Source organism: Galeopterus variegatus, unplaced genomic scaffold (assembly GCF_000696425.1).
Source record: "Galeopterus variegatus unplaced genomic scaffold, G_variegatus-3.0.2 Scaffold2851, whole genome shotgun sequence".
In the NCBI taxonomy this organism is placed as follows: Eukaryota; Metazoa; Chordata; class Mammalia; order Dermoptera; family Cynocephalidae; genus Galeopterus; species Galeopterus variegatus.
The window spans coordinates 134,416-157,814 of record NW_007728962.1 but is presented as its reverse complement, the minus strand read 5'-3'; the positions used below and the strand labels follow the sequence as shown (position 1 = coordinate 157,814).

The 23,399-nt window shown below is 51.3% G+C and overlaps 2 protein-coding genes across 3 annotated transcripts in view; both read left to right on the top strand.

Annotated features, from left to right (window-relative positions):
• The first annotated feature begins 3,218 nt into the window (after nucleotides 1-3,218).
• AIF1L (allograft inflammatory factor 1-like) lies at nucleotides 3,219-18,056 on the top strand. Its single transcript, XM_008583207.1, has 5 exons — nucleotides 3,219-3,326; nucleotides 8,725-8,791; nucleotides 11,115-11,156; nucleotides 13,586-13,748; nucleotides 15,108-18,056. Exons 1-5 carry the CDS (start codon nucleotides 3,219-3,221, stop codon nucleotides 15,193-15,195), a joined length of 468 nt encoding a protein of 155 aa, XP_008581429.1. The 3' UTR covers nucleotides 15,196-18,056.
• Nucleotides 18,057-19,207: 1,151 nt separating this feature from the next.
• Nucleotides 19,208-23,399, top strand: part of NUP214 (nucleoporin 214kDa) — a 99,999-nt gene continuing 95,807 nt past the window's right edge. The window contains exons 1-3 of one of the 2 annotated variants that reach the window (XM_008583206.1): nucleotides 19,208-19,282; nucleotides 21,691-21,886; nucleotides 22,454-22,605. In XM_008583206.1, the coding sequence (XP_008581428.1) occupies nucleotides 19,238-19,282; nucleotides 21,691-21,886; nucleotides 22,454-22,605 (393 nt within the window). In that variant the 5' untranslated portion in view covers nucleotides 19,208-19,237. The remainder of the gene's footprint in view (nucleotides 19,283-21,690; nucleotides 21,887-22,453; nucleotides 22,606-23,399) is intronic. The other variant, XM_008583205.1, reaches the window with a different exon arrangement.

Sequence of the window (23,399 nt, the reverse complement as noted above, 5' to 3'; positions counted from 1 at the left end):
CTGGAAATAGGCAGGCTGTCTGTCTTCATCCCACTGGCTATGGAGGGCTCTGGGGACTCAGTTTCCTCCAGGTAAACTCTGGCTCCCTCACTGCCTCCCCACTCTGCCTCCTGGTGCCATCTTGAGCACAGCTGAAAGGTTGCCTGGACATCTGGCTGGGGCCCTCAGGGGTCCAGGCCTGCTGGGCTCCCTCCCATTTCAGTCTCCACCAGGCCGGCCTTCGTCTTGGCTTCTCTTGTCCTCTGGACAAGAGCCTAGGACCCTGACCTCATGCAGCCCCCTGGGCCATTCAGCTGGGCGGGTTCTGAGCTGGCTGAGTCCATCCACAGCCAGCAGGACCCTGAGCCAGAGACAGCTGGAGAGGGGGGTGAGGTGACTGTAGCTGGACAAGCCAGAAGAGCTGAAAGTGCTGGGGACTCTCAGTGCCAACCCCGCCCTTGGGGAGGCAGATAAGCAGGGGAGGGGCTGGAGGCTACAGGGTTGTTTTGGGAAGTGGGCTGGCTTGGCTCAGAAAGGGGAAGGGCTGCAGCTATTAGGGGCTGGTCTAGACACTATTGGGACCAGGGAAAGTGAGCAAGAAGGGGCAGGATTCCCAATGCCCAGAGACAGCAAGCAGCTGACCCAAGGCCTCACTGGAGCCAGTGGCAGAGCTTGCGGTCTCCTGCCCTTTCCCTGCCTGCATGCTATTCTGAGACCTACCATGTGAGCCCAGGCTGCTGGAGGGCTGCTGGGGCCCAGGGTCAGGGCCTCTGGAGAAAGGAGCCTCCAGGATTAAACCAGAAGCTGGAGCTGCTTCCCCACCACAGCAGTTCAAGGCTGGCCCCTCCATAGTTTAGAGTCATGAGGCCGGGGGCAGAGCACTGGTTCTGTTACCTCGGGCAAGCCACTTTACTTCTCTGAGCCTCCCTCTCCATAAGGAGATAATGGTGGTGATTGGTGAGGTCATCTACGTTAAGTACCTAGGAGAGCTGGCTGCTGTCATGGTTGTTATCATTTTTTCCTTTGGGGCCTCAAGGTGCAGGGGGTGGAAACCTGGGATATGCCTGAGACATGCTGTGACCCATAGTGGCTGCTCAGTTGGCCTCGGTCTTCCTGCTAGAGTCAGTGGAGATGAGCAGACAGAAGCTCTTTGCAGACCTGGGGAATCAGTCTGTTCGAGGGTCTGGTTGACCCAAGGCCATGGCTGCAGTGGGTGGGTGGATTCCAAAAGGAGCCCTTTGAGCATCCCGGACTGCCTTCCTTTGGGGTGCAGCTTCACTGCCCCACTGGAATGTGGATTCTGGAGGGCTGGACTGAGTGGCCTTCCCAGTGGCCTCATGGAAGCAGGACAGGCGTCATGACTCACTGCATGGGGGGCGCAAGACTGCTGCTGTGCCTGGGGAAGAGCCCAGCCTGGCTGGCAGCTCTGGGGGCCTCTCTGGGCCAACACCCCGGTTCCCTTTGGGGCCTTTCTCCTCCCCTGGGTGGGCCAGCTTCCAGAGGGCAGCAGGGTAGCTCAGTCTCAGTATTGCTGTTGTACAGGATTCGAGAGTAAAAATAGAAGGGGACTTGGGTGGGCCTAGGGTTCCCGGGGGAGGAAGAGATCCACGAAAATGCAGCTTTTTTTGGCTTCACCTTAGTTTTTGCTGTGGTTTTCTGAGCACTTGGCATGGACTGGCACTGTGCCAAGCATGTGCTGTGGGCGTTATCTTGTTGAATGCTCAACTCTAGCCCCGGGAGGTGGGTACTGTTATTCCTGTTTCACTGACAGCAAGACTCAGGGTTGGGTAAATTGCCCAGGTTTGAACAGCCCAACTTGGACCCAGCCTATTCTCTGTGTTTGTGTGTGCACGCACGTGTGTACATGTCAGCACTACTGGAGTGGGCAGAACTGGCGAGCGCCTCCTACTCCCCCCACATAGCTGACATTCCCGGCACCCTGATGGCGTGGTAGGTGACCCTGGGCCAGCTAGGCCCGGCCTTATATGGCAATGGGAGAAATTTTCTCCTGCTTCCCACAGGGACAGAGAGAAGTGATGGGGCTGGGTGGGCTACCCTTCAGAGTGCCTTGCCCTGGGACCTCGCAGGAGGAGCCCAGAGGACAGTGAGGCTGCTGCTCAAGCTGGTTAGTGGCCGGGATCTTTAACATAATAATGGGAGTTGTGGCTGTGCTCCGTGCCCAGCGCGTGACAGGCACCATCTCACTGACCCCTCTAGACAGAGCACTCCATTAGATAGATGTGCAATGAGACTCTGTAAACATCACCATCAGACCAGGAGTATTATGACTCCCATTTTAGAGATGAGGAAATGGAGGCTCAGCCAGATGAAGTCCCTTGCCCAAGGTCACCCAGCCAGAAAGTGGCAGAGCCGGGATTCAAACCAAGTCTGTCTGACTCCAGATGCTGCCCATGGCCTGCTCTGGCCCCTGTCCACCAGGTGGCTGCAACCTAGCTGTGATGCGGACCTTTCTTGCTTATGTGGATAAGGATCTCTGGCAACTGTCCTAACGTCTCAGCCCTCCTGGATTGAATGAAGGGCACTCAGCATTCCCTGTCGCATTTAGGTGCCTAATGGTTATTTCAGAACCCATCTGTACTGGGAAGAGAGCTGTGTAGGGCAGGCTGGGTATCTCTGACCAGGGGTGTGCATATGTCCCCTGCCCCTACCCCAGCAATGGGGGACCTCTGAGACCTGACCTAGGCAACTACCCAGGTGTGTCTCTTCCTGTGTACCTGGCAGTACCACTCTGTCCTTGCCCAGGTGAATGTGCCCAGTTGGCATTGCCGGGCACCCATCTCTCTTGCTCTTCCTTAATATATTATAAGGAGGATGGTGATAAGTGATCACGTGATTCTCTGAGGATTCAGTGTCCCCTGCAGGTCCGGCCAGTTGTGACCTCTGTGTGGCCATGTCACAGGAAGCTGGAGATGGAATTTCTTCAGGGACTGCTTCATTTATGTTGTTGGCGGGGTGTTTTTCTTCAGCTGCCCCATCTGTTGACGAGGACGTGGCATGCAGATGAGGCCCCAGAGCTGCCACGGGGAATGTGAGCCTGCTGTCCTTGTGGGTGCATGTTACAGCCTCCTGCTACTTGCCAGCCACCAGGCCGGGCGTCTGTGACCTGGTGCTGGCCCTTTAAGAGCCCATGGGCTACGTCAGAGGCCTCACGCCGGGCATGATGCTGCCTGTCCTGTGCTTGGGGTGCTTGCCCAGGGCTGCAACCAGCAGCCCCTTGGATGGCCTCCAAGATGGTGATATCCGCCCACCCCAAAATTCTGCTGCAGTTCATACATAAAGACGAGCCTGGAGGGCCAGGAGCAAGAGTCCACCAGAAGGTGCTAGAGGTACCAGCTCAGAAAGAGAGTAAAGTCAGGGAGCAGCGGGCAGATGGCAAGAATCCAGAGGCCAGGACACAGCAGGGGCTGCCAACCTCTGATGGTTTTGGAAATAGCCCCTCCTGGTCATGAGCACTTGGATGGGGCTCCCCGGGGGATTCCGATGAGCATCAGAGGTTGTAGGTGACAAAGAGAGGTAGCAGTGAGCAGGTGTGGCTGCAGACGCTGTCCCTGGGCCTGGGATGGGAGCACCTCACCCTGTGTGGATGACCTGTCACTGTCAGGTCAGCCAGGAGTCAAGGACAAAGCGAAGCTTGCCCTTGAGGAGGGACGGCCAGAGGTCCAGTGCTCGCCGGAGGACTTCATGGCATAATGTAGGGACAAAGAGGTGTGTGTGGAGGTGCCAGTCAGGTCACTGAGGCCTGCAGACTTGTCCCTCTGCATATCAATAGCCACTTTCAGAGCCTAGTAGTCCCCTGTGCCCAGACCTATTTCCCCCACCCCAGCAAGTTTTTGCAGCCAGAAAACCTTATCATTTGGGACAGTGGGTTGGATTGGGAGAGGGGGTTGGGGGTAGAATAAACTATCTACTCCCACAACCCCTAGAGAGCTATACAGTGGTTCCCTGGCCTCTGGCATAACCCTCTTCTGCAGCTGCCCAAGAGGAAAGGTAACTCCCAGTATTGACCTTCTTTGCCCAGAAACCTGTGGCCAGGCCACCTTCTTGTTTGAGTCAGGGTGGGAACTGGGATGGTGAAAGGAGGCAGACCTTGAATTGTTAAAACTTTGTAATCTTGAGCAAGTTGAGCAACCTCTCTGGGCCTCGGTTGCCCCATCTGTCAAATGGGGATACCCAGAAAGGGGAGAGAGACCTAAGTCAGGGGGACAGTCTCCTTCCTAATCTGTTGAATAGTCAAATGATGGTCTGTGGGGGTTGTGATCTGACTGTATGGATATAAATGTTAGAAAGTAGTAATAAAGAGCTAACATGTATTATTTACTAAGTGCACCAGGCACTGTGTTAAGCACTTTACATGTATTTATTTACATATGTAGTCCTCGAGGCAAGCCTTGATTATCTATGAGGTAGATAATCTTTTGATCCTTCCTGCAAATGAAGAAACTGAGGCACAGACAAATGAAGTAATTTTCCCACAGCTGCTAAGTGGATTCAAGCCTTTGTCCTCTTTATGTTTCTTTTGCTTTTCTTCCAAACATCTGGGGTGACTTCTATCTCTGTCACTTCTGCCTGTGGACCCAGGGTCAGGGGGTTGGTTCTGGATAGACAGGGTACCGGCCCACTGGGCATGGCTGTGCACCAAGGATAGGCAGGGACACGGGGGAAGAATGCCAGGGCGTTGCGGGGGAGCTGCAGGCTGCGCATGAGCTGGCACCAAGAATCCCAGGCTCGGGGGTGGGTGGAGCCTGCTTTTCCCACCCCTGCCACAGCTGCCCGAAGCCCAGGGCCCGCGGGGGCTGCCTACCCACACACGAACAGGTCAGCTGCTTCTCCTGCCCTGGGCACACTGTGGCTTGAGCAGTTGTCATTTTTGGCTTTAAGGGAAAATAGGAGTCCAGTCCTTGAGTCCCCTCCAGTCTGTCACACAAACTTGCAAAGCTGCCTGACAATTTCAGGGATGAGGATGGAGAAAGGAACTCTGGATGAATGGCAGGCTTCTCCAATTATTGAGTGCCTACTGTATGCTGGGCACTGCTGGGTGCTGGGCATCTGTGGAGCACAAGATGTAAACATGTCCTCCTAGGACCTGTGGCTGAGGACGTGCCTCCTCCCAGCTGCCTTCCGTCACCCACCTCCTCGGCCACTCTGCATCTCAGCTCTGTGCGGGCAGGGAGCCCAGCAGCATCTGCCATGGAGTTCAAGCCCACCTCGGCCACTTGCCTGCTCTGCTGCTGTGGGCGAGTTATTTATCCTCTCTGAGCCTCAGTTCATCCACTCATCCCACACATACTTAGTGAGCACCTACTACGTGGGACCTCCACTCTAGCAGGGGGAAAGCGACAATGGACAGTAACCTGAATGCACAGTGACGACACTAGTTGCGTTGGGAGGTGTCCATCCACGGATCAGAAGCAGAAGCCGAGTGGGATGAGGTGGACTGCACGGGGCGGGCTGCAGCGGGCTGCTGCTGTAGGAAGCAGGGGCACGACGTTGGCCGCGTTGAGAAGGTCACGTTGAGCAAAGGCTTGGAGGGAGGGAGGGAAGGGGGACCAGGCAGATGTGTGGGCGTAGAGCACTCCAGGCTGGGCACAGCTGGAGCAGACGTCCTGAGGTGGGAGCAAGGGAGGAAGAGTCCGAGGTGGCTGAGGGGCCCACGACAGTGGTGGAGGGGCAGGAAGGGGGACGCAAATGGAGTAGTATGTTAGATGGTGCCGGGTGCTATAAGCGGGACCAGCGAAGGGCATCTGTTATTAACCGCTTCCGCAGTTCATGCTGTGCCCTGGGCCTGCTTGTTCTGTGTCCATCTGTGATTTGTCTCTAAGACCAGGCACCGTGTCCCTCACCTTGAATCCCATCTGCCTGCACAGTGGCCCAAGTAGAACTGGGTCCCTAGGAGTGGTCAGTGCACACTTAAAGGCAGGCTCCTGGCTGGGCGGGACTTCTGGTCAACCAGAGCTGGAGAGGCCCTCCAAATCTCTCTCCAGAGGTTCCCAGATGCTGGGCCTTGCTGTGCTCTTGTGCCTCCCCGTGAAGGCTTTCCAGTTCTTGGTGAAGTGAGGGGAACATGGGGGCAATGTGGTGAGTTTGTCCAAGGCTGAATGGATTCCATTTAAAAACTCAGAGATCATGAACTTCCTACTTTTATGAAATGTCCTTTTCAGAACTCATGGCAACAGTCAATGGTAATTGTTTTAAAAGTCTTTACTTGGCAAAATAGAAACTTGGCAGACCAATATTAGTACCCCCCCTTAAAAAAATGTTTCTTGTCTGCATTACCCCAAAGTCTGGGAACCACTGACCTAATTTGTCCTTCCACTGGACAGATATGGGATCCAGAACCCCAGGAGGTTCCTGGTTTGCTCAAGGTCACAGGCAAGAGTTAATTGTCTTACTTTTGGTCAGAGAATGCAGTGGGGGAGCCGTGGAGAAGAGCCATGAGAGGGAGCCAAGGGGAAGGGAAGTCCTCGACAGAGCTGGCTGGGACGGGGGCAGCCTCCTCGGCTGCAGAAGGCTCCAGCTCTGGTTAGTGGAGGCAGGGTCATGGTAATGAGGCCAAGCCCGCTAGACCCCATGGGTCCTGGGGCAGCCCTCTGCCTGGCTGCAGGAGGGCATGGGCCCTGGAGTCTGACAGACCCAGGTTCCAAACCAACCCTGCACTGTCTGTGGACTTGAGATGTATTATTTAACCTCTGGTCATGTTCTAACCAGTAAAATCGGAACATTAGCAGCTGTGAGGATTTAATGAAGTAACACTGTACCTGCCACAGCCAATCCTTTATCAAAAGCAAGGGGGCAGTGGGCCGAGCCCGTGGCGCACTCGGGAGAGTGCGGCACTTGGGTGCGCAGCAGCGCTGCCGCCGCAGGTTTGGATCCTATATAGAGATGGCCAGTGGGTTGCAATCCCCTTACTGGTCACAAAAAAGACAAAAAAAAAAAAAAAGCAAGGGGGCAGTCAGACCCCTCCTCCAACCCAGCAAGGCAGATGGGTTTCTCCTGCCATGAAGAGTTGACATGGAGGAACTTGGGCCATGGAAGGCATCACATTCTGCCTCAGGCTCATGGTTTCATCTGTTGCTTATTGAGCACCGATGCATGAGCCTGGTGCTCAGTGCTCCTGTGGGTTAGCCCCATTGAGGGACAGGTGCCCTCAATTTTACTATCTGTGAAATGGGCAGGTACTATTGTGCCTGAGTGGACTAAGGTCCAAACCCAGATTGCCTTATAGACATTTAGGTTCTTATCCCCCATTCTACCTGAAGTCTCTTAGGGGTTTACAGCAACAGACTGGAAGGTAGCACGGAGTTCTCTGTCCTGAGAGATGTGTAAGTACAGACTTGGTCATCATTTAGTGGGAAATGATAGCGAGAGTTTAGAAACAGATCAAATGATTAACGTGGATAACACTGAACATCATTTTCAACATGGACTTTCTGTAATTTTAGGATAGGCACCCTATCTTATTCACCTTGGCCTCCCTTGCTTCCTTGATGCCGGGCACAGCACAGTGTGCTCTGCACTTCTAAGGGTTTCTCAAAAAATGCTGAATGAGTGAATGAATGGGGAGCAACACCCATGTCCAGTGAGCTCGGCAATGAGGAAAGTGAGGTCCAGCGAGGAGAGGGGGTTTGCAGAGTCCGAGTGGTAGGATGGGAACTTGTCCTCTGCTTCCCCATCTGAATACAGATTCTAGGGCTTCCGGAAGATTAGCCACAAGGCACGTAAGATACCTGGTGCTGTGCCCAATGTAGCAGGTGGTCACTCATTGGTAGCTTTGTGGTTTAAGGCCGGAGACCAGGCTGGATGAATGTTCGCAATCTGCCCATCTCTAAGGGTCGGGGCTAAGGGTACAGGCTGTCAACTCAGATGGAGTTGAGTTGAAGCTCTGACTGTATGAGCCTCAGTCTCCTCGTATGTAAAATGGGTATAGTTAATAGTAGCTACCTCTTGGGGCTCTGGGAGATCTGGAGAGATCACGTGGGTAATATGGAGGCTGTTGTTAGTGCCCATTCCTCCCCACCTCGACCTTGCCCATCTGGTCCTGAAAAGACTCACTTGAGTGTCTCCAAGTATCTGAAGGGAAGGTGGGCCAGAGATTAAAGACCCCGGTTTTACAGGTAAGGAAACAGGTAAGAGGGTAAGTGACCTCCCAAGCAATGGACAGTTATTTTCTGGCTGGAGCGGAGACTAATAATATGACCGCAGCTGTTCACTGAGTACTGTCTATAAGCCAAGAGTCATACACACACACTCATTGGATTCTCATGCACACTCAAGAAGTACCTATGATAATTATCCCCACTGGGCAGATAAAGCAGTAGTAGAGGGACAGAGAGGCATGAATTTGCTCAGGACCTCACACCTAAGGGATTAATGATGGAACCAGGCAGCTTGTCTTTGGAGCTCACAGCTTCCCAAATCCTGGAGCCAGAGTGCCCTGGAGGGAGCACAGGTCCCCACACCAGTAATTCAGTTGCTGGCTGAAGGTGTTCAGTCCTCTAGAGCAGACCCTCCAGGCCCCTCCCCAAGCTGCTGAGCAAACTTCCTACCCACAGGATGGACTGTGCAGATCTGCCTCCAGGCATTGCCAGGGCCAACACAGGACACACCCTGCCTGGTCAGGCCCGGCCACCCAGAAGGTGAAGAGGTAATCGGGCAGTAAGCCTATGTGTCAGTGACTTCTGCCCCCTGACCCCTTCCTTGCTCAGCACTGTCCTCTTGCCTCTGTAGGAGTTTCTCTGTGACCAGAAGTACAGTGATGAAGAGAACCTGCCAGAAAAGCTCGCAGCCTTCAAAGGTAAGCTGAGGCTGGCTGCCCTGCCGTCACGGGGAGCTGGGCTGGCCCGGCCCATCCGCCCATATACACAGGACTCCTTAGGCCCACAGGCTAGGCTGTGGCCCCCTTTCACCCAGGACGCTCCTCTTCCTGGCACACTTCGAGACAGGGGACCCTTGAGAGGTGGGGGCAGGCCCCTCCACCTTCCGCCCTGCAGGCCCTGGACTGGCCCTGCCCCTCTCTTTCCCTGGCTGCTCGGCAGGGCTCAGGCTGGCTCCTGGCCGCTGCTGCCCAGGCCCTGCTCGCTCTCGGGGCCCCGCGCACAATCAGCTCTTTGTGAGCAGCCCTTGCCTCTCCCCCTCGGCACTGGAGCATCTCGGGAACCCCTGTGGAGAATGGACGTTTGTGTCGCCACAGTGGGGCACGGGGGCAGAGTTTCTGCCATTGAATCCCAGCAGCACAGGATGAAAAGAAAACAGGGCCTGGGAGCCCATGCGGGGAGAGGGGCAGCATAAAGATCCCTCTGTCTGGGGCCCTGGCACTTGGTTCCCAGCCAGAGGCTCGAAAGGAGAGAAGCCGTGCACACAGGAGTGGAGCAGACCCTCCTTTCCTGCCAAGGAGGCACTCAAGGTGCAGGACCCCTGGACTCACTGGAGGACATGCCCCCCATGTATTTGCAATGGGGACATCTTTCCTGCTCCAAGGCAAAGAGCCTGCCAAGTGCTCCTCAAATCCCTTACAGCTTAGTTGTCCTTAGGCAGGACATCGATGGCTAATAATAGTAATAACAGCTGGCATTTGTCAAGCATCAACCTGTATGAGACACTTCTCACGTGGCCTTGGGAGCTCCCCAAATCACCTCAGTCCACCAGGAGGGAGCCGGTGCAATTGGTCATCTACGGATGGAGAAAGTCGGGGTCAGTGAGGTATGGTCACTGGTCACAGCTCACCCATACCAGAATTGGGACTTGAACCCATGTTGGTCTGGCTTCAAAGCATTGTGCTATGATGCTTTTTACATTAAGAAAAAAGGAGAGAAATAGGAAAAAGCCACCCCTGTCCCCACCGCGCCCCAGCCGCCTGCAGAAGAGCCGTGCAAAGAAGAGCAGTTCTCTCTGGATGCCAGCGGGGCCACTCTGTAGGGGTGGCTCTGGGAGGAGGGCCAGGGTCTGGGGATCTAATGTCCGCTCTGCTTGTCTTCGCCGGGATGTTGGAGTGGGTCTGTTGGGCTTGACTGGAACCACAGGGAGTTACGTTGGAAAGGAAGAGACCAGAGAAGACTTCAAATCATTCACTTATTTTCTCTCCAAAATGAGCGTTTATAAGCACCAGGCTCATTCCAGGTGTGGGGACACAGCTGTGAACACACAAGACGGCCCCTGCCCATAGGAGCCTGTGTCTAGTTGGGGAGGGGACAGTAAACAGAGAGCAGGGAAATACAAAAGTCAGCAGATCATAGTAGGTGCTTTGGCGAGAAAAGAACTTAGGAGGGAGGACAGGAGTGCTTCGTGGAGGGGGTGGGACACTTAGAGAGGCAGTGAGCTGGAGCAGGTGGGGGGCAGGCAGGAGCAGCAGGGCCAGCGGAGTGGAGTGGAGGGGCCAGGGGTGCCTGCAGACCATGGGGAGGACCTCGACTTTGTCGCACTGGCCACCCCATGGTGCAGAGTAGACTGTGAGGGCCCTGCTGTGCCCAGGTAGGAGTGACCTGCCAAGGCCACGAGGTTCGTTTGACACACTGCCCTCGGCAGAAGATACCACACTCATTGCTCAAGTTATCCTCCCTCTGTTGGAGGCTTTCCTGGTCTTGATCAGGGAATTTTAATTCGAGTCTGTAGGTGAGATTCGTGGGGAGGGTCTGTGTATCCCTGGAAACTGTGCTGCTTTGTGAGCTAGGGCGGGCCCATGGGCCTTTCTCCTGGTTTCAGAACCAGTGACCTCTTAAATCGTAGGTTCCCACACCTGACTGCCCCTCGGAATCACCTGAGACACTCTGAAAACACACCAACATCCGCCCGCACCCCGCCCTTCCCACACCCCCTGAATCCAAACCTGCAGGGCCAGGACTCGGTTCTGATCACGCCACAGCTGATTCAGCACAGCCAGCCCGTGCTGGTGGGGACCTGGGAGGAAGCGGCTGCCCTCCTGGTGAGAGGGTCAGAGTGGCCCCAGCTGGCCATGTGCCTGCAGGAGTGGCACAGGCAGGAGGAGCTCTTTCTCCTGGAGTGGGGAGGGTAGGGTGGGCTCCCCCAGGACCCAGTCACTTGCTCTCAAGGGAGTCACTGGGTTGCTGCAGGGAGAGGTGCTGCTTCTAGGCTAATGCCAGCATTTGCTCTGTGATTTCTAGACAAGTACATGGAGTTTGACCTGAACAATGAAGGCGAGATCGGTGAGTGAGGCCTTGAGTGTGTTGGGGGCAGGGGGAGGGAGGGGGGTAGGTGGGTAGAGGGCTTGAGGGTCCACGTGGGTAAGGAGAGTAGGGTGGTCCCGCGAGAGTGATGAGCACACAGGAACTTCCACAATGGGCCAGGCCAGCCGAGCCAGCCCGGCATGAGCACTTCTGCCCTCTGCCCTGGCTCCACGGCCCTCAGACTCCTGTCAAGGCCGTTTCCTCCCTCTCTGCTTCCTTCCCCACCCACCTCCCTGCCCATGCCTCAGCCTCCCATCAGGGTGCTACGGGGACTTAGGATAGAGGGTGCCACACCCTGCCCAGAGCTGGAGACACGAGGGCTGCCCTAGGCTGGACAGGCAGGTGACCCCTGACCCAGGGGGCTGGCATTTCCTTTGTCCCCAAGCCTGCCTTTCCATTGTACAGTTGACAGGGTGCTTTCGTGTTCATCAGTTCCTTCCTCCACTAGACCCTTATTGCACGCTGCTGTGCTGGGGGTGACGCTCTGTCCTGTGGCACTTGCGTTCTGGTAGGAGACCATAGCTCTGTCTTCACCAGCCACATTACAACACGGTCCAGGCGGGTTTTATCCTCATTTCACAGATGAGGAAATCAAGACTCAGAAAGGCAGATTGACTTGCTCGGGACACTGGTCGTGGAGCGGCAGGTGCAGGGCCCGCCTTCGGCTTCTGAACAGGCTCCTCCTGCTCCGTTTCACCCTGTAGCTCCTGGGTGGCCTCTGCTGCCGGCATTTCTTCTGCTCTGTCTCCTCTGTCCTTTCTCTTCTCTTCTCCCTTTTGAGTATTTTGATCACTTTTTCTTTAGAGAAAAAGTGTTTTGGAAATACATTTTCACCATAAAAATTTTTGGGAAACACAGCAAAGCACAAAGACAAAAATACATCACCCACAGTCCCACCTCCAGACACATAGAAACATTTTGGTTTATAGCCTTCTGCTCTTTATTCTAATCACAAATGCTATTTTATACCATTTTAGAACCTCCTTTTTTTATATTTTATTTTTTGTAACTTAATGTACCAGTGAGTATTTTGATTTATGATTGTTTTTTCTTCTGAAAAATCCGTTGTAGGAATGGACTCTAATTTGTTTGGCCAATGTCTTAAGAGTCGACCATTTAGACCATTTATAATTTTAACTTTTTTTTTTTTTTTAAAAGATGACCGGTAAGGGGATCTTAACCCTTGACTTGGTGTTGTCAGCACCACGCTCAGCCAGTGAGCGAACCGGCCATCCCTATATGGGATCCGAACCCGGGGCCTTGGTGTTATCAGCACCACACTCTCCCGAGTGAGCCACAGGCCGGCCCAAATTTTAACTATTTTTGATGATTCTGTGAAGAACATCTTTGTTCGTGAATCTTTGTCCACATTGCTGGTTATCTGTAGAGTAAATCTCAGGAACGAGATGTTGTGGGTGAAAGGCTTTGGAAGCATCTTGCCAAATTGCCTTTCAGAAGGGTCCTGCCAGCTTTGAGTCTGGCTGGCTGCGTGTGGGAGCCCTTGGCTCTCTCCTGTAGGAAGCTGCCCAGCTCTCTTTGAAGTGCCCTGGACACCCTGACACCTTCAGACCTGGCCCCAGTCCTGCAGGCCCCACCTCTCACTGAGCTCTGGCTGCACTGGCCCAGCCCTGCTCCCACCGGCCTTTGTCCAGTGAAGGACAATCCAAAGGAAATTGCCTCAGATCTTGGTGGGAGCCAGGAGGTCAGAGGCAGCAGCTCCTCAGGGTGTAGGGACTTTTTGGTGCCTCCCTTGTTTTTCTTGAATTTTGTTCTTTTGTTGGTTTTCCTGCTCCACAGGATATTTTTGGCACCCTCTTCCCCCTAGTAGAGGAGGAGCCCTAGGACAGCAGGGTGGGAGTGGCAGGTACGGAGAAGCTGTCTGCCACCCAGTGCCCAGGAGAGTGGCTTTCAATACTGGGGTCATTTCATGGGCCAGAGACTCCCCGGGTAGCAGGAGCAGTGGGCACATAGCTCACCCTAGCCACAGGGAGCAGCAGGGATAATAATGAGTGTAAAGAAAAATGGTTCTGTTACTGAGCACCTGCTCTGTGCAGGAGCTTCCCATACACCAACCATTCTACCATTGATGGAGCAGGGAGGGGTTCAGAGAGGTTAAGTATTTTGCCTTAGGTTCCACAGCAGGAAGCAGCAGAACTCGATTCCAACCCAAGCCTGTCTCACTCTAGAAGCCCAGTCCCTAACCACTAGTGTATACTGCCTCCGAGGAGAGCAGGGAAGGTGTGATGGGCTCATCCTCCCCAGAGGAGAAATGCCATTGACTGCAGATCCAGGCGGGGGATCTCCTGCTGAGCTTCTGGGCGTGGGGCGCGGGAGTGGAGCTTTCCCAGCTTCCCTGCTTGGCCCCAGCAGCCTGTCTCTGCTTAACAGATCTGCTTTTCCTCCGGCAGACCTGATGTCATTAAAGAGGATGATGGAGAAGCTTGGAGTCCCGAAGACCCACCTAGAGATGAAGAAAATGATCTCGGAGGTGACAGGTGGGGTCAGTGACACCATCTCCTACCGAGACTTTGTGAATATGATGCTGGGGAAACGGTCGGCTGTGCTGAAGCTGTGAGTACCTCTCACCTCTCTGGAGACCTCTGAAGGAAAAGTTGTTCTGTGCAGAGAGCCCCCTGGCATGGGACACCTCAGCCATTCCCCAACCAGTAGGTAACTTGCTGTGTGACCTTCTGGGCAAGGTGCTTAATTTTTCTGAACCTTATTGCCTTATCTGTCAAATGGTCACATTAATACGTAGCTTGCAGGGGAAATTAGCCTATAGCCGAGCGTCTGGCAGAATCAGTAAGTAAGTAACTGTGATGATAATGATGGTGGCGATGGTGACAAATCTATTGTCTGAGCCTCAGTTTCCTCATTTGTAAACCCAGGGGTTGCTGTGAGCATAAAATAGAGTTAAAAATCAGCTCCGAACAGAGGTAGAGTTCAAATCCTGAAGCTATTACTTGTTACCGAAATGACCCTGGGAAAGTTACTCTAGGTCCTCAAGCCTCAGTTTCTTCATCTGTAAAAGAGGGATGATTATACACGTCTTCTGTGAAGTGTTGTCCTGAGGGTTAGTGAGATGGCACATGAAGATTCCAGCCCAGTGCCCAGCTGATGGCAAGCACCTAATTATGGTAGCCAAACTCACACATCGTAGGTACTTTCTCATCGCAGAGTGTTAGAGATTCCCTGCAGAGTCTCACCTTTATGTCACAGCTGAAAAGGACACTCACTTGGCTTTTATGAAAGAAGATTCACTTTTTTTTTTAAGTATGAGAAGTAAAATGTACTGTCTCATTTTATGAAGGAGTTCATAGAGGCCCAAGGAGGCTGAGTAACTGGCTTATGAGCCCACGGTTCAATCTGGCCAAAGCTTTTAGCATCCCCCCTTACAGACAGAAACTCTGAGGATCAGAGCGGTTGAGTGTCTGGCTTGACTCACCCAGCTGGGAAGTAGTAAGGCCGACATTCAAATCCAGGCTGTTTCCCCCTGGAGATCATACTCTAAATCCCTACCTGCTACTCCCCAGACTTTACTCTCAGAGCACTGGGGAGGTTTTAAAAGATCTGAAGGGGTTTTGAGCACAGCCATGGCCCAGCCTCACTCGGCCTCATCCAGGCATCATAGTTAGGGGAAGGCAGCTGGCCTAGAAGTAAGAGGCCTGGGGTCTCATCCTGCCTCTGCCTCGGACTTCCTGTGTGGTTCTGAGGAGTCCCATTGCCACTTTGTGCCTCAGTTGCCTTCTGTGTAAAATGGGATTAGCAGCTCCTTCCTTGTAGCTGCCATTTGGGCTTCTGTGAGGAGTGCAGATTTGAGGCCATTCTGTCAAAAACTGTGCAGACTCAAAGGCTGGGATGACCTTTTTTTGGATGAAGGAAGAAGTCCTAATCTGTTTTTTTCTTTTCTTTTCTCCCTCTCCAAACCAGAGTCATGATGTTTGAAGGAAAAGCCAATGAAAGCAGCCCCAAGCCAGTTGGCCCCCCTCCAGAGAGAGACATTGCTAGCCTGCCCTGAGGACCTCTGCCTGGACCTCCCTGGCCTCCCCACCCCTGCTCCTCCCTCCTGATCTGCCCTTCCTGACTCATTGCGATTTGTCTTGTTTGTTTGGTTGTTGTGGGTTTGTTTTTTCTCATCGGCAGAATCAGTGATCTCTTTGTAAAGCACAAATTATCTGCCTTAAAAGGGGTCTGGGTCAGGGAACCCTGAGCCTTGTGTCCCCTCCCTCTCTTCTTTCCTCCTTCCCCTGTCTTTGTGCAGAAGGGCTGACATCAAACCAAAAACCAGAGGGGACGGGGCTGGGGCTGGAAGCCTGTGTTCCCTATGCTTGCAGCCGGCACTGTCCATCCTTCCAGGTCTCTGAGCTAAGTTCAGGCTTATTGGCCTGGCCCTGGTGAGAAACCCAGTCTGCTTTCAGAAGACCTTGGAGTAGGGACAAGTCTTCAGGATTTTCCCAGACAGCTCTGTGGTTTCAGTGCTGTTGGGTTGTACAGGACACAGCCACTCAGTGCCCCACTGCCCTAGCTGACCCCCCCTCAGTCCACACCTCTTCTCATCCACAATGATGTGACAGCAGGCAGGAAGGAGAGGAGCTTGCCAATTTGAGCCCTTCAAGAAGGTACCAGAAGGAGCCCTGTGGTCCTGCTCCCTGGCCACACCTTTACAGGCAGCTCAGATGGAGGGCAGCCTCACTATCCCTCGCTGGGGCAGCAAAGGGCTTCAGATATAGAGATGAGGCCAGGGCCTTGGAGGAGGGTCAGCTCAGTGCATTCCCACCTTTTGGGCAAAAGGATGGGAGAATGGGGAGTAAAATGCTCATGGCAAAAAGCACTGTTAAGCCAAGTGCTGAGAAATAGGAGGTTGCCTTTCTGATCCCAGTCTGCTTGAAACCTGGCTTTGCTTCCCTCCTTTGCCTTCCTAACCTACTCATACCACTCATTCATTTATTCATCCACTTATTCATTCAACAGATATTTATTGACCACCTATTATAAGCTTTAAGTCCTCCCACTTTGTCCTGACATGTGCTGCGTCCACTGTCTCTCGGACTCATCTCTCCCTTTCCAAATCGCTCAAAACCTTGAGCTTGGGGATTGGATTGGAGTCACCTGTGTCCTTTCTGATGGACTCACAGGATTTTAGAGCCCTGTAGGTTAGCTAGGCCAGTCCTCTGATTTCCCTGGTGAGGAAGCTGTTGTGGCCCACAGTGATTAAGTGCCTTGCCCAAGGTCAAGGTGTTAATCTGAAGATGGCAGAACCTGAACTGGAACCCAGGTGTTCAGGTACCCTGCCAGTGCCTCATCTCTGCTCTGGGCTGCCTTAGTCAGTGATGAAAAGAGGGAAGGGGAGGGGAGCGGTAATCTGCTTGGTCAACAGCACGGGAAGCCTTCACTCACTCTAAAGGCTGGGACTTGTCCTCCCCAGTGACTCCAAGCGTAGGGTATAGGTTAGGCCTAGGCCTGGCTCTGCAGTTCTGCCTCCCCCGCAGCTTCTTGGCTGAGCCTCAAAGAACCGCTTCTCAGGACTCTCTCAGGAAGATGTCAAACTCAGCCCCATCTTGGCTGAGCAGACTGCACCTGTGTTCTGATGTCCCTTTCACTGCCTGCTCAGGACTTAGATGCATTTACTTGCTGAACATTCTTGTTAAGCACCTGCCATAGGCCAAGAATTAAGAACCCAGTAGTGAAATGGACAGACTCATGGAATTTAGAGTCTAGTGGGAAGTCAGACCCAGACAATGACAGTGAGATGAATGTTAGGAAGGTGGGGTGGGTATGGGGGTGAATGCCCTGCAGTCCTGGGGGAGCCTAGCTGGACCCAAGACTGGGCAAGGGTTTTGGAGAAGCCTTTCCAAACGTTAAGTGGAAAGAACTGGGCACTATTGGAGGTTGGAGCCATCTGGGCTCCCTGCAGCTCTTTAGTGATCCATGATCAAGGACCTAAGGCGCTGCCTCTGCAGCAGCTTAAGGGAGTAAAACAGGTAGAGCATGAGGAAATGGCCAGGTTGGGTTAATCTGCTGGTTTCAACTGGTTCAGGAGCAAGGTTATTTGGCCATGACTGGCTGGTCTCCAGCCTAAGGAGCTGCTTCAAATGCACAGGCCTAGTTGAAGTTTAAACCCCAGCAAAACATTCCTCCTTGTAAATGTAAAATCCTACTCCCAGTCCCCGCCCCCCCCTGCCTTGTTTTTTGGGGTTTTTTTGTTTTTGCTTTTCTTTTGTGTTTCTTTTCTTGAAATCATCAGATTAGCAACTGCGTGTCCCCACTCCTTCCCACTGCCTCTCCTCTCTGGGACAAGTTGAGACCTTTGAGGAAGATAAGGCCTACCGTAACTTCCCATCATATTCATGTGTCTGTTTCTCCCTTGGAGAGAAAAGCAGAACCCATCAGGCTTATTTAACTGGGTTCTACAGTTTACAAGACTGCAGGAAGCCTCAAAGGAGAAGAGCAAGCAGGTGTGTCCCCAGCTTCTGGAAAGAGGGTTCTCTCATTGGATTGGGGGTCTGTGGCCTGGGAAACTCCATCAGTCCTCTTTCACCATTTTTTGAAACTCAAACCCTTGGGGGAGAGGGTTTCAGGAGTGGTTCCTGGAAATGGGGATCTGCATGTATTTCAGGTTGTGGCTGTTCGCTCTAGGACTCTTATTTCTCTGGTTCAAGGTTCAACTTCTTGGGACTTCGACTGTCTTCTTTCTGAAAGACCAAATCTAACTAATGTAACCACCAACATGGGGACTGCCAATATGGCATTGTCTCTATGACTCAAAAGGCAAGAGTTTGTCGGGCAAAGTGGATGAAGTTATGTGTGTGCGTGTGTTTATGGAGTGTGTGGGGGGTAGGATACCATCTGTACAGATTGAAAATAAACCAGACAAACTTACCAATGTCTTGATTAGTGTATTTGGGGGACAGTTTTGGGCTCAGCAAATTAAGAAGAGCTAGCTAAAATAGTAATGTATCAAATGAGTGTGTGCTGTGTGTTAGGGTCTGAGACAGCTGAGCTTCCTTTACTTCTCACCACAACCCCACAAGACAGGTTCTAGTCCCTCGTCCTTGTTTTTACAAATGAGAAGCAGGTTAGAGCAGATAAGTAATCTGCTGGAAATCAAACAGTGGCAGAATATGCCCCCCTGGAGCCAACCCATGGACTTCAAGTTAAGAACTTCTGCCCTAAATCATTTCTAATATAATTCCACTGCATAGGACTGTGCGGTATCGTCAGTCAGCACATCCAGAGGGCCACTGGAGAATTTTCTTCTCTGTGCTTCCCTTACCTCACCAATTAAATGTTAATAATAACCCCTAAGTGACTATCAAGTTTTGAAGATTAAATGAGATAGTACTTCTAAAGTGTTTTGTGCGGAACTCGGCACAAACTGTTTTGTGACCAGAAGTGGGTAGGGATTTTTCTCTGGAAATGATTACCTCTAAAGGAATAAACAAAGCTGGTCTTTGGTGCCCATTAACTCCCCGTCTAAGCCTTTGTCCTTAGACACGTAAGGGTCTCCCTTGGCGAGGGCCCATCCCACCTTCTGAACGTCCCTTCCTCCTCCTGCAAAACCTCTCTCAAAAACTGCCCCCTGGAAATACGAATTTGTCAAGTTCCTAACTAACATCTCTGAAGCATAAGCCAATAGCCACCTACACCTAAGGGTTACTGAGATGTCAAAGGAACAACACGCGTGGAGCGACTGGTCGTGCGCCGCCCAATAAGTAGAACCATCACGACGTGACCCCCGCCCCCAGCTAGATGCGAAGGCAGGGGCGGGCCCAGAGCGCTACAGGGCGCAGGCGCAAGGGCCCTCGGCCACGCCCCTAATCGGGAGCTGGCCAATGAGGAGACGGCGGCCCGGCGAGCGCGCGACTTCAGACAGTCCTACGACCTCCCTCGATCTCGCTGCGAATGAGGACGCGTGACGTCACCAATGCGCACCGGAAATGCGCCATCTGCTGCGCGCCGCTGGCGCTGGGGGAAGGAAGTTAGCTTTCGAGCGTCCTGGGCTCTGCGGGCAAGGCCGGGAGCGGCAGCGGCGGCTGCTTCGACAGCGTGAGGGCAGCACGATGGGAGACGAGATGGACGCCATGATCCCCGAGCGGGAGATGAAGGTCAGAGACTGGCCGGGGCCTCCATTCCGCCCTTAGTCGTAGCGTCGCTTTGGAGTCTGGCTGAGCCGGGAAGCGCCGGTGCCGGCTGCCCGCCTCCGGCTCGAACAGTTCACCGCGTTCTGAGTTCTCAGTCGTGCGCCCTGGAGCACTCTGGCGGGCCGCCGGCGTGATAGCCCCACCGAATGCGGTTTCCCGTCCCCTGGCCTTGTGCACGCCTCTTGAGTTGCCGTAGCTACTTTGATGTGATGGTCGCAGTAGTGGTGATAACTGCTGCGTGATTACTGTGTGTCGGGCCCTGTGGTAAGCATCACAGCAACCTTACGAAGCAGTCCTTAATACGAGAGCAGATCGGCGCTCGGAAAGTAATTTACCCAGTCGCGCTGAGCAAAGGAACTGAAAACCAGGTTCATTTAAGACCCTCTCTTCTTCACGCTCCGTGTACTACTGCTGTAAGGTGGTCCGGGCTTGCTTAATGTAGAGCCGGGGAAGATTACCCATCCTTCAAAACCTCTCGTTAATTGGACCAGGAAGATTATTTTGGCAGCGGAAGTTAGCCTAAAGTCAGGAAACTAAAGGGAGGGCCGAGTGATCTGAATGATGGTAACGTGGGAATCCCCCAACAGTAACTCCCAGGGTGCTGTGTTCAATAGCTCTTGTATATGTTCTGACAGAATGAAGGTACAGAGAACGAGATACGTTTTTTAAAAACAGCTGAAAGGGAGTAAGTTGCAGGAAGATTTTAGGCATTTGTGTGAACAACAAATCACTGAAATGCGTTTAGGGGAAGGTAGTCTATACCATGTTTAGAATAATGATTCTCCCTTCTTGAGAGTCACTGCCTGTTGCGAGCCACTTAATGGGATGTGTCATATTTCTCAAATATGCTGGGGCAGGAGGACCACAGACTTAGAAATGATAATCTTCTGATTCTAACAGAAAGGAGAGCCCACCTCTGCCTCTTCATTCCACTGGTCCTCTACACCCATGTGACCAAGACCCAAATAGCATATTTGGGATTATCAGGATGAGAATTACGTAAAGACTGAAAATTTTATTCTGTTCCTGTATGAAACTATACGATGGTTTCACCTGGAAAGCTGTGTGAATTTTTGCTCACTGACTAAGAGTATTTCAGTTGGTCTCTTACCAAATGTGTATTAAACACCAAATCCAATTAAATTAGTATGTGGGGTAATTTAGAGATCCTGTATGAAACACACCAGAAGAATCTAGTGTATGAAAATGAAGGCCAAGAAAAGCTTTATAATTTTGGAATGTAAGCACAAAGTGGATTCACTTTCTTTTCACTAAAATCTTGACCCGAAAATAAGTACAGAATTGAAGAATAGAAAAAAAAGAAAAGAAAAGAATATATAGTAAAACATAACATAGTGATAAGTAAAATTATGGAACTCTTTTTATCAAAAGGTGGTACACGCTGAAAATTGTCTTTGAAAACAGGCATTGGCAGGAGGTCAGGGAAGGCTCCCAGACCAATTATGTCTAAAATCTCTAAAGTACTAAGGAGCACGAAAATCGAAGGAAATGAAAACTGGGAGTAGGTGGAGGTGGGGTTGGCAGTAGCTGTGGCAGAGGTGATGGCACACTTGTGGAAGGGAAGCAGTATTGTGTGGTGAGGCTGCATAGATGAACGGATCAAGCCATGCCCAGCCTGTAACCTGTGTTAAGGGTTTTGGACTTGCATTTTAGATGTCCTCATAGCATCTAGGTTTTACTTAAAGGTCTGGAATGCCAAGAGATCAACCATGTTCTTTTCTGTGATGGAATTTTGTTTAGCATTTGATACAAGTAAGCCAGTTCTTGGAACTTGGTCATCTTTCTGTGGTTGTTATTTCATTATATATTTGTTGAGTACTGCACTGGAAGTTAGAACTTATTGTGTAGTTGGGTGATGCTTTTAATATTTAACAATTTCTTAAGCATTATGCTGGATTATGAGATAATACATACCATGAAATAGGACAAAATTATAAAAAATAAAGTGTTGCTTGTGTGGTGAATCAGGCACTAGGAATTCAGAAAAGGAGAAGATTGGTGTGAGCTGGTTTAATCAAGGAAGGCTTCATGGAAGTTTTTTGGTTTTGGGTTTTTTTTTCCATTTATTTCACTCAGCAAATATTAACGAGCACTATGCCAGGCACCGTGATAAGCACAGGGGGGTTAAAGACAACTAAAATTGTCTTTGGCCTCAGGGTAATATGAGGGTACTTCAAAAAGTTCATGGAAAGATTCATATTATCTTTTAATTTTATTTTTCCACAAACTTTTTGAAGTACTCTTGTATATATTTTTTTCATACTGAAATTAAGTCTACTGGAACATAATAGCAGACATGATTTAATATCCTGTTTTCCCTGAATTGATCTTGTTTTGATCCTTCACAACAGGATTTTCAGTTTAGAGCACTGAAGAAAGTGAGAATTTTTGACCCCCCTGAGGAGTTGCCCAAGGAGCGCTCGAGTCTGCTTGCCGTGTCCAATAAATATGGTCTGGTCTTTGCTGGTGGAGCTAGTGGGTTGCAGATTTTTCCCACTAAAAATCTTCTTATTCAAAATAAACCTGGAGAGGATCCCAATAAAATAGGTAAGTTTCTTGATTTAGGTTGCATAGTAGAGAGAGGGGTATGGTGAGAACCTAATGTGTTTTCTTTCCAGGAAATCATTCTAATATTAAAATTGAAACTGCTGTTGGTCCTAAGGTTGACCCTCCAAGAAGAATAAGTTTCAACTAGGATGCTGGAAGCCTTTCTAGGTTTTCTCATTGGTCCTTTGTATTTCCCTTTCAGTGAGTTGTTCCCTCTGAGCTCAGAGGGAAGAACAACGTACCAGTATGCCATGCTTTTATTTTTGGTCACTTGAACCGGGGCTCTGGCTCTCAAGGAGAAGGGTTTTTGGTTGTATGGATTTTTAGTTGGCACAACAGTACCATCCAAACAAATGGGAATGTGCACTGTTAGTTTTCCAAGGTTATATGAGGAAGAGTCCCTGGGATACTTATTATATAAGAAAGTTAAGTTTTATTTGCATAAAAAGATACCACAGAATATGATTACGTAGATGCAAGAACTGTTTCACATTGACCTGGATAAAAGGGATTGTAGCTCTATACTTAGAACATAATGTTTTCTGCTTTGTCTGTTTGTTTTTTTAGTTGATAAAGTCCAGAGCTTGCTGGTTCCTATGAAATTCCCAATACATCACCTGGCCCTGAGCTGTGATAATCTCACACTCTCTGTGTGCATGATGTCTAGCGAATATGGTTCCATTATCGCTTTTTTTGATGTTCGCACATTCTCAAATGAGGTAAGCTACTGGCAAACGGTAATGTCAACATGTGTTCATAATACCACCTGTCTAAAGGTGTTACCATTTCTCATTTACACATGAGACAACCAACCTGGGAGGCTTAGGTGACTTGCCCAAGGCTATAGAGTTAAAAGATGTCAAAAGTTCCTACATTTTGGGTCTCTGGCCTTCTAGCACAGTGTTCTTCTGTTCCAATCAGTTTAAAATGATAATAATTAATAATACTGAGTCAGTAACTCTGAGTGTTTAGTGCTTTATGTGCCTTGTTCATGCCTACCACGGCCTTGCTTAGTAGGTACTGTTATCTTTAATTTATAGATGGAGAAATAGGCTCAAAGAGTTTAAGTAACTGTCCAAAGTTCCAGTTCTTAAGAAGGAAAGAAGCACAGCCAAGACTTTTTGTGTGTTTGGCTAGCTAGTACAGGGATCAAACCTTGGACCTTGTTATGAGCATCATGCTCTAACCACCTGAGCTAACCAGCCAGCCCTTATAGCCAATATTTTAATCTAGTGCCTGCAATTTAGTGATTATTTTGCATTTGTCTAGTCCCTTGCTGGGAGTTCCTCCCAGTATGCTAGAATAATTGATTGCCATTTTCAAAGTTGTGTTGAAATTGTCTGTAAAAAATAGATTGTTCTGTGGTTTTGTTTTTCCTCTCCCCTTCTCTGGCCTTCCTCTGCTCCTCTCCATCCCCTGCAGGCAAAAGAAGCCACCCCCCCCCCCCCCCCCCCCCCCCCCCCCCCCCCCCCCCCCCCCCCCCCCCCCCCCCCCCCCCCCCCCCCCCCCCCCC

Coding starts and splice junctions, on each gene's coding strand:
- AIF1L (XM_008583207.1), top strand. CDS start 3,219: ATGGCCTCCAAGATGGTGATATCCGCCCACCCCAAAATTCTGCTGCAG. Junction 3,327..8,724: donor TCCACCAGAAGGTGCTAGAG/GTACCAGCTCAG, acceptor TTGCCTCTGTAG/GAGTTTCTCTGTGACCAGAA. Junction 13,749..15,107: donor CGGTCGGCTGTGCTGAAGCT/GTGAGTACCTCT, acceptor TCTCCAAACCAG/AGTCATGATGTTTGAAGGAA.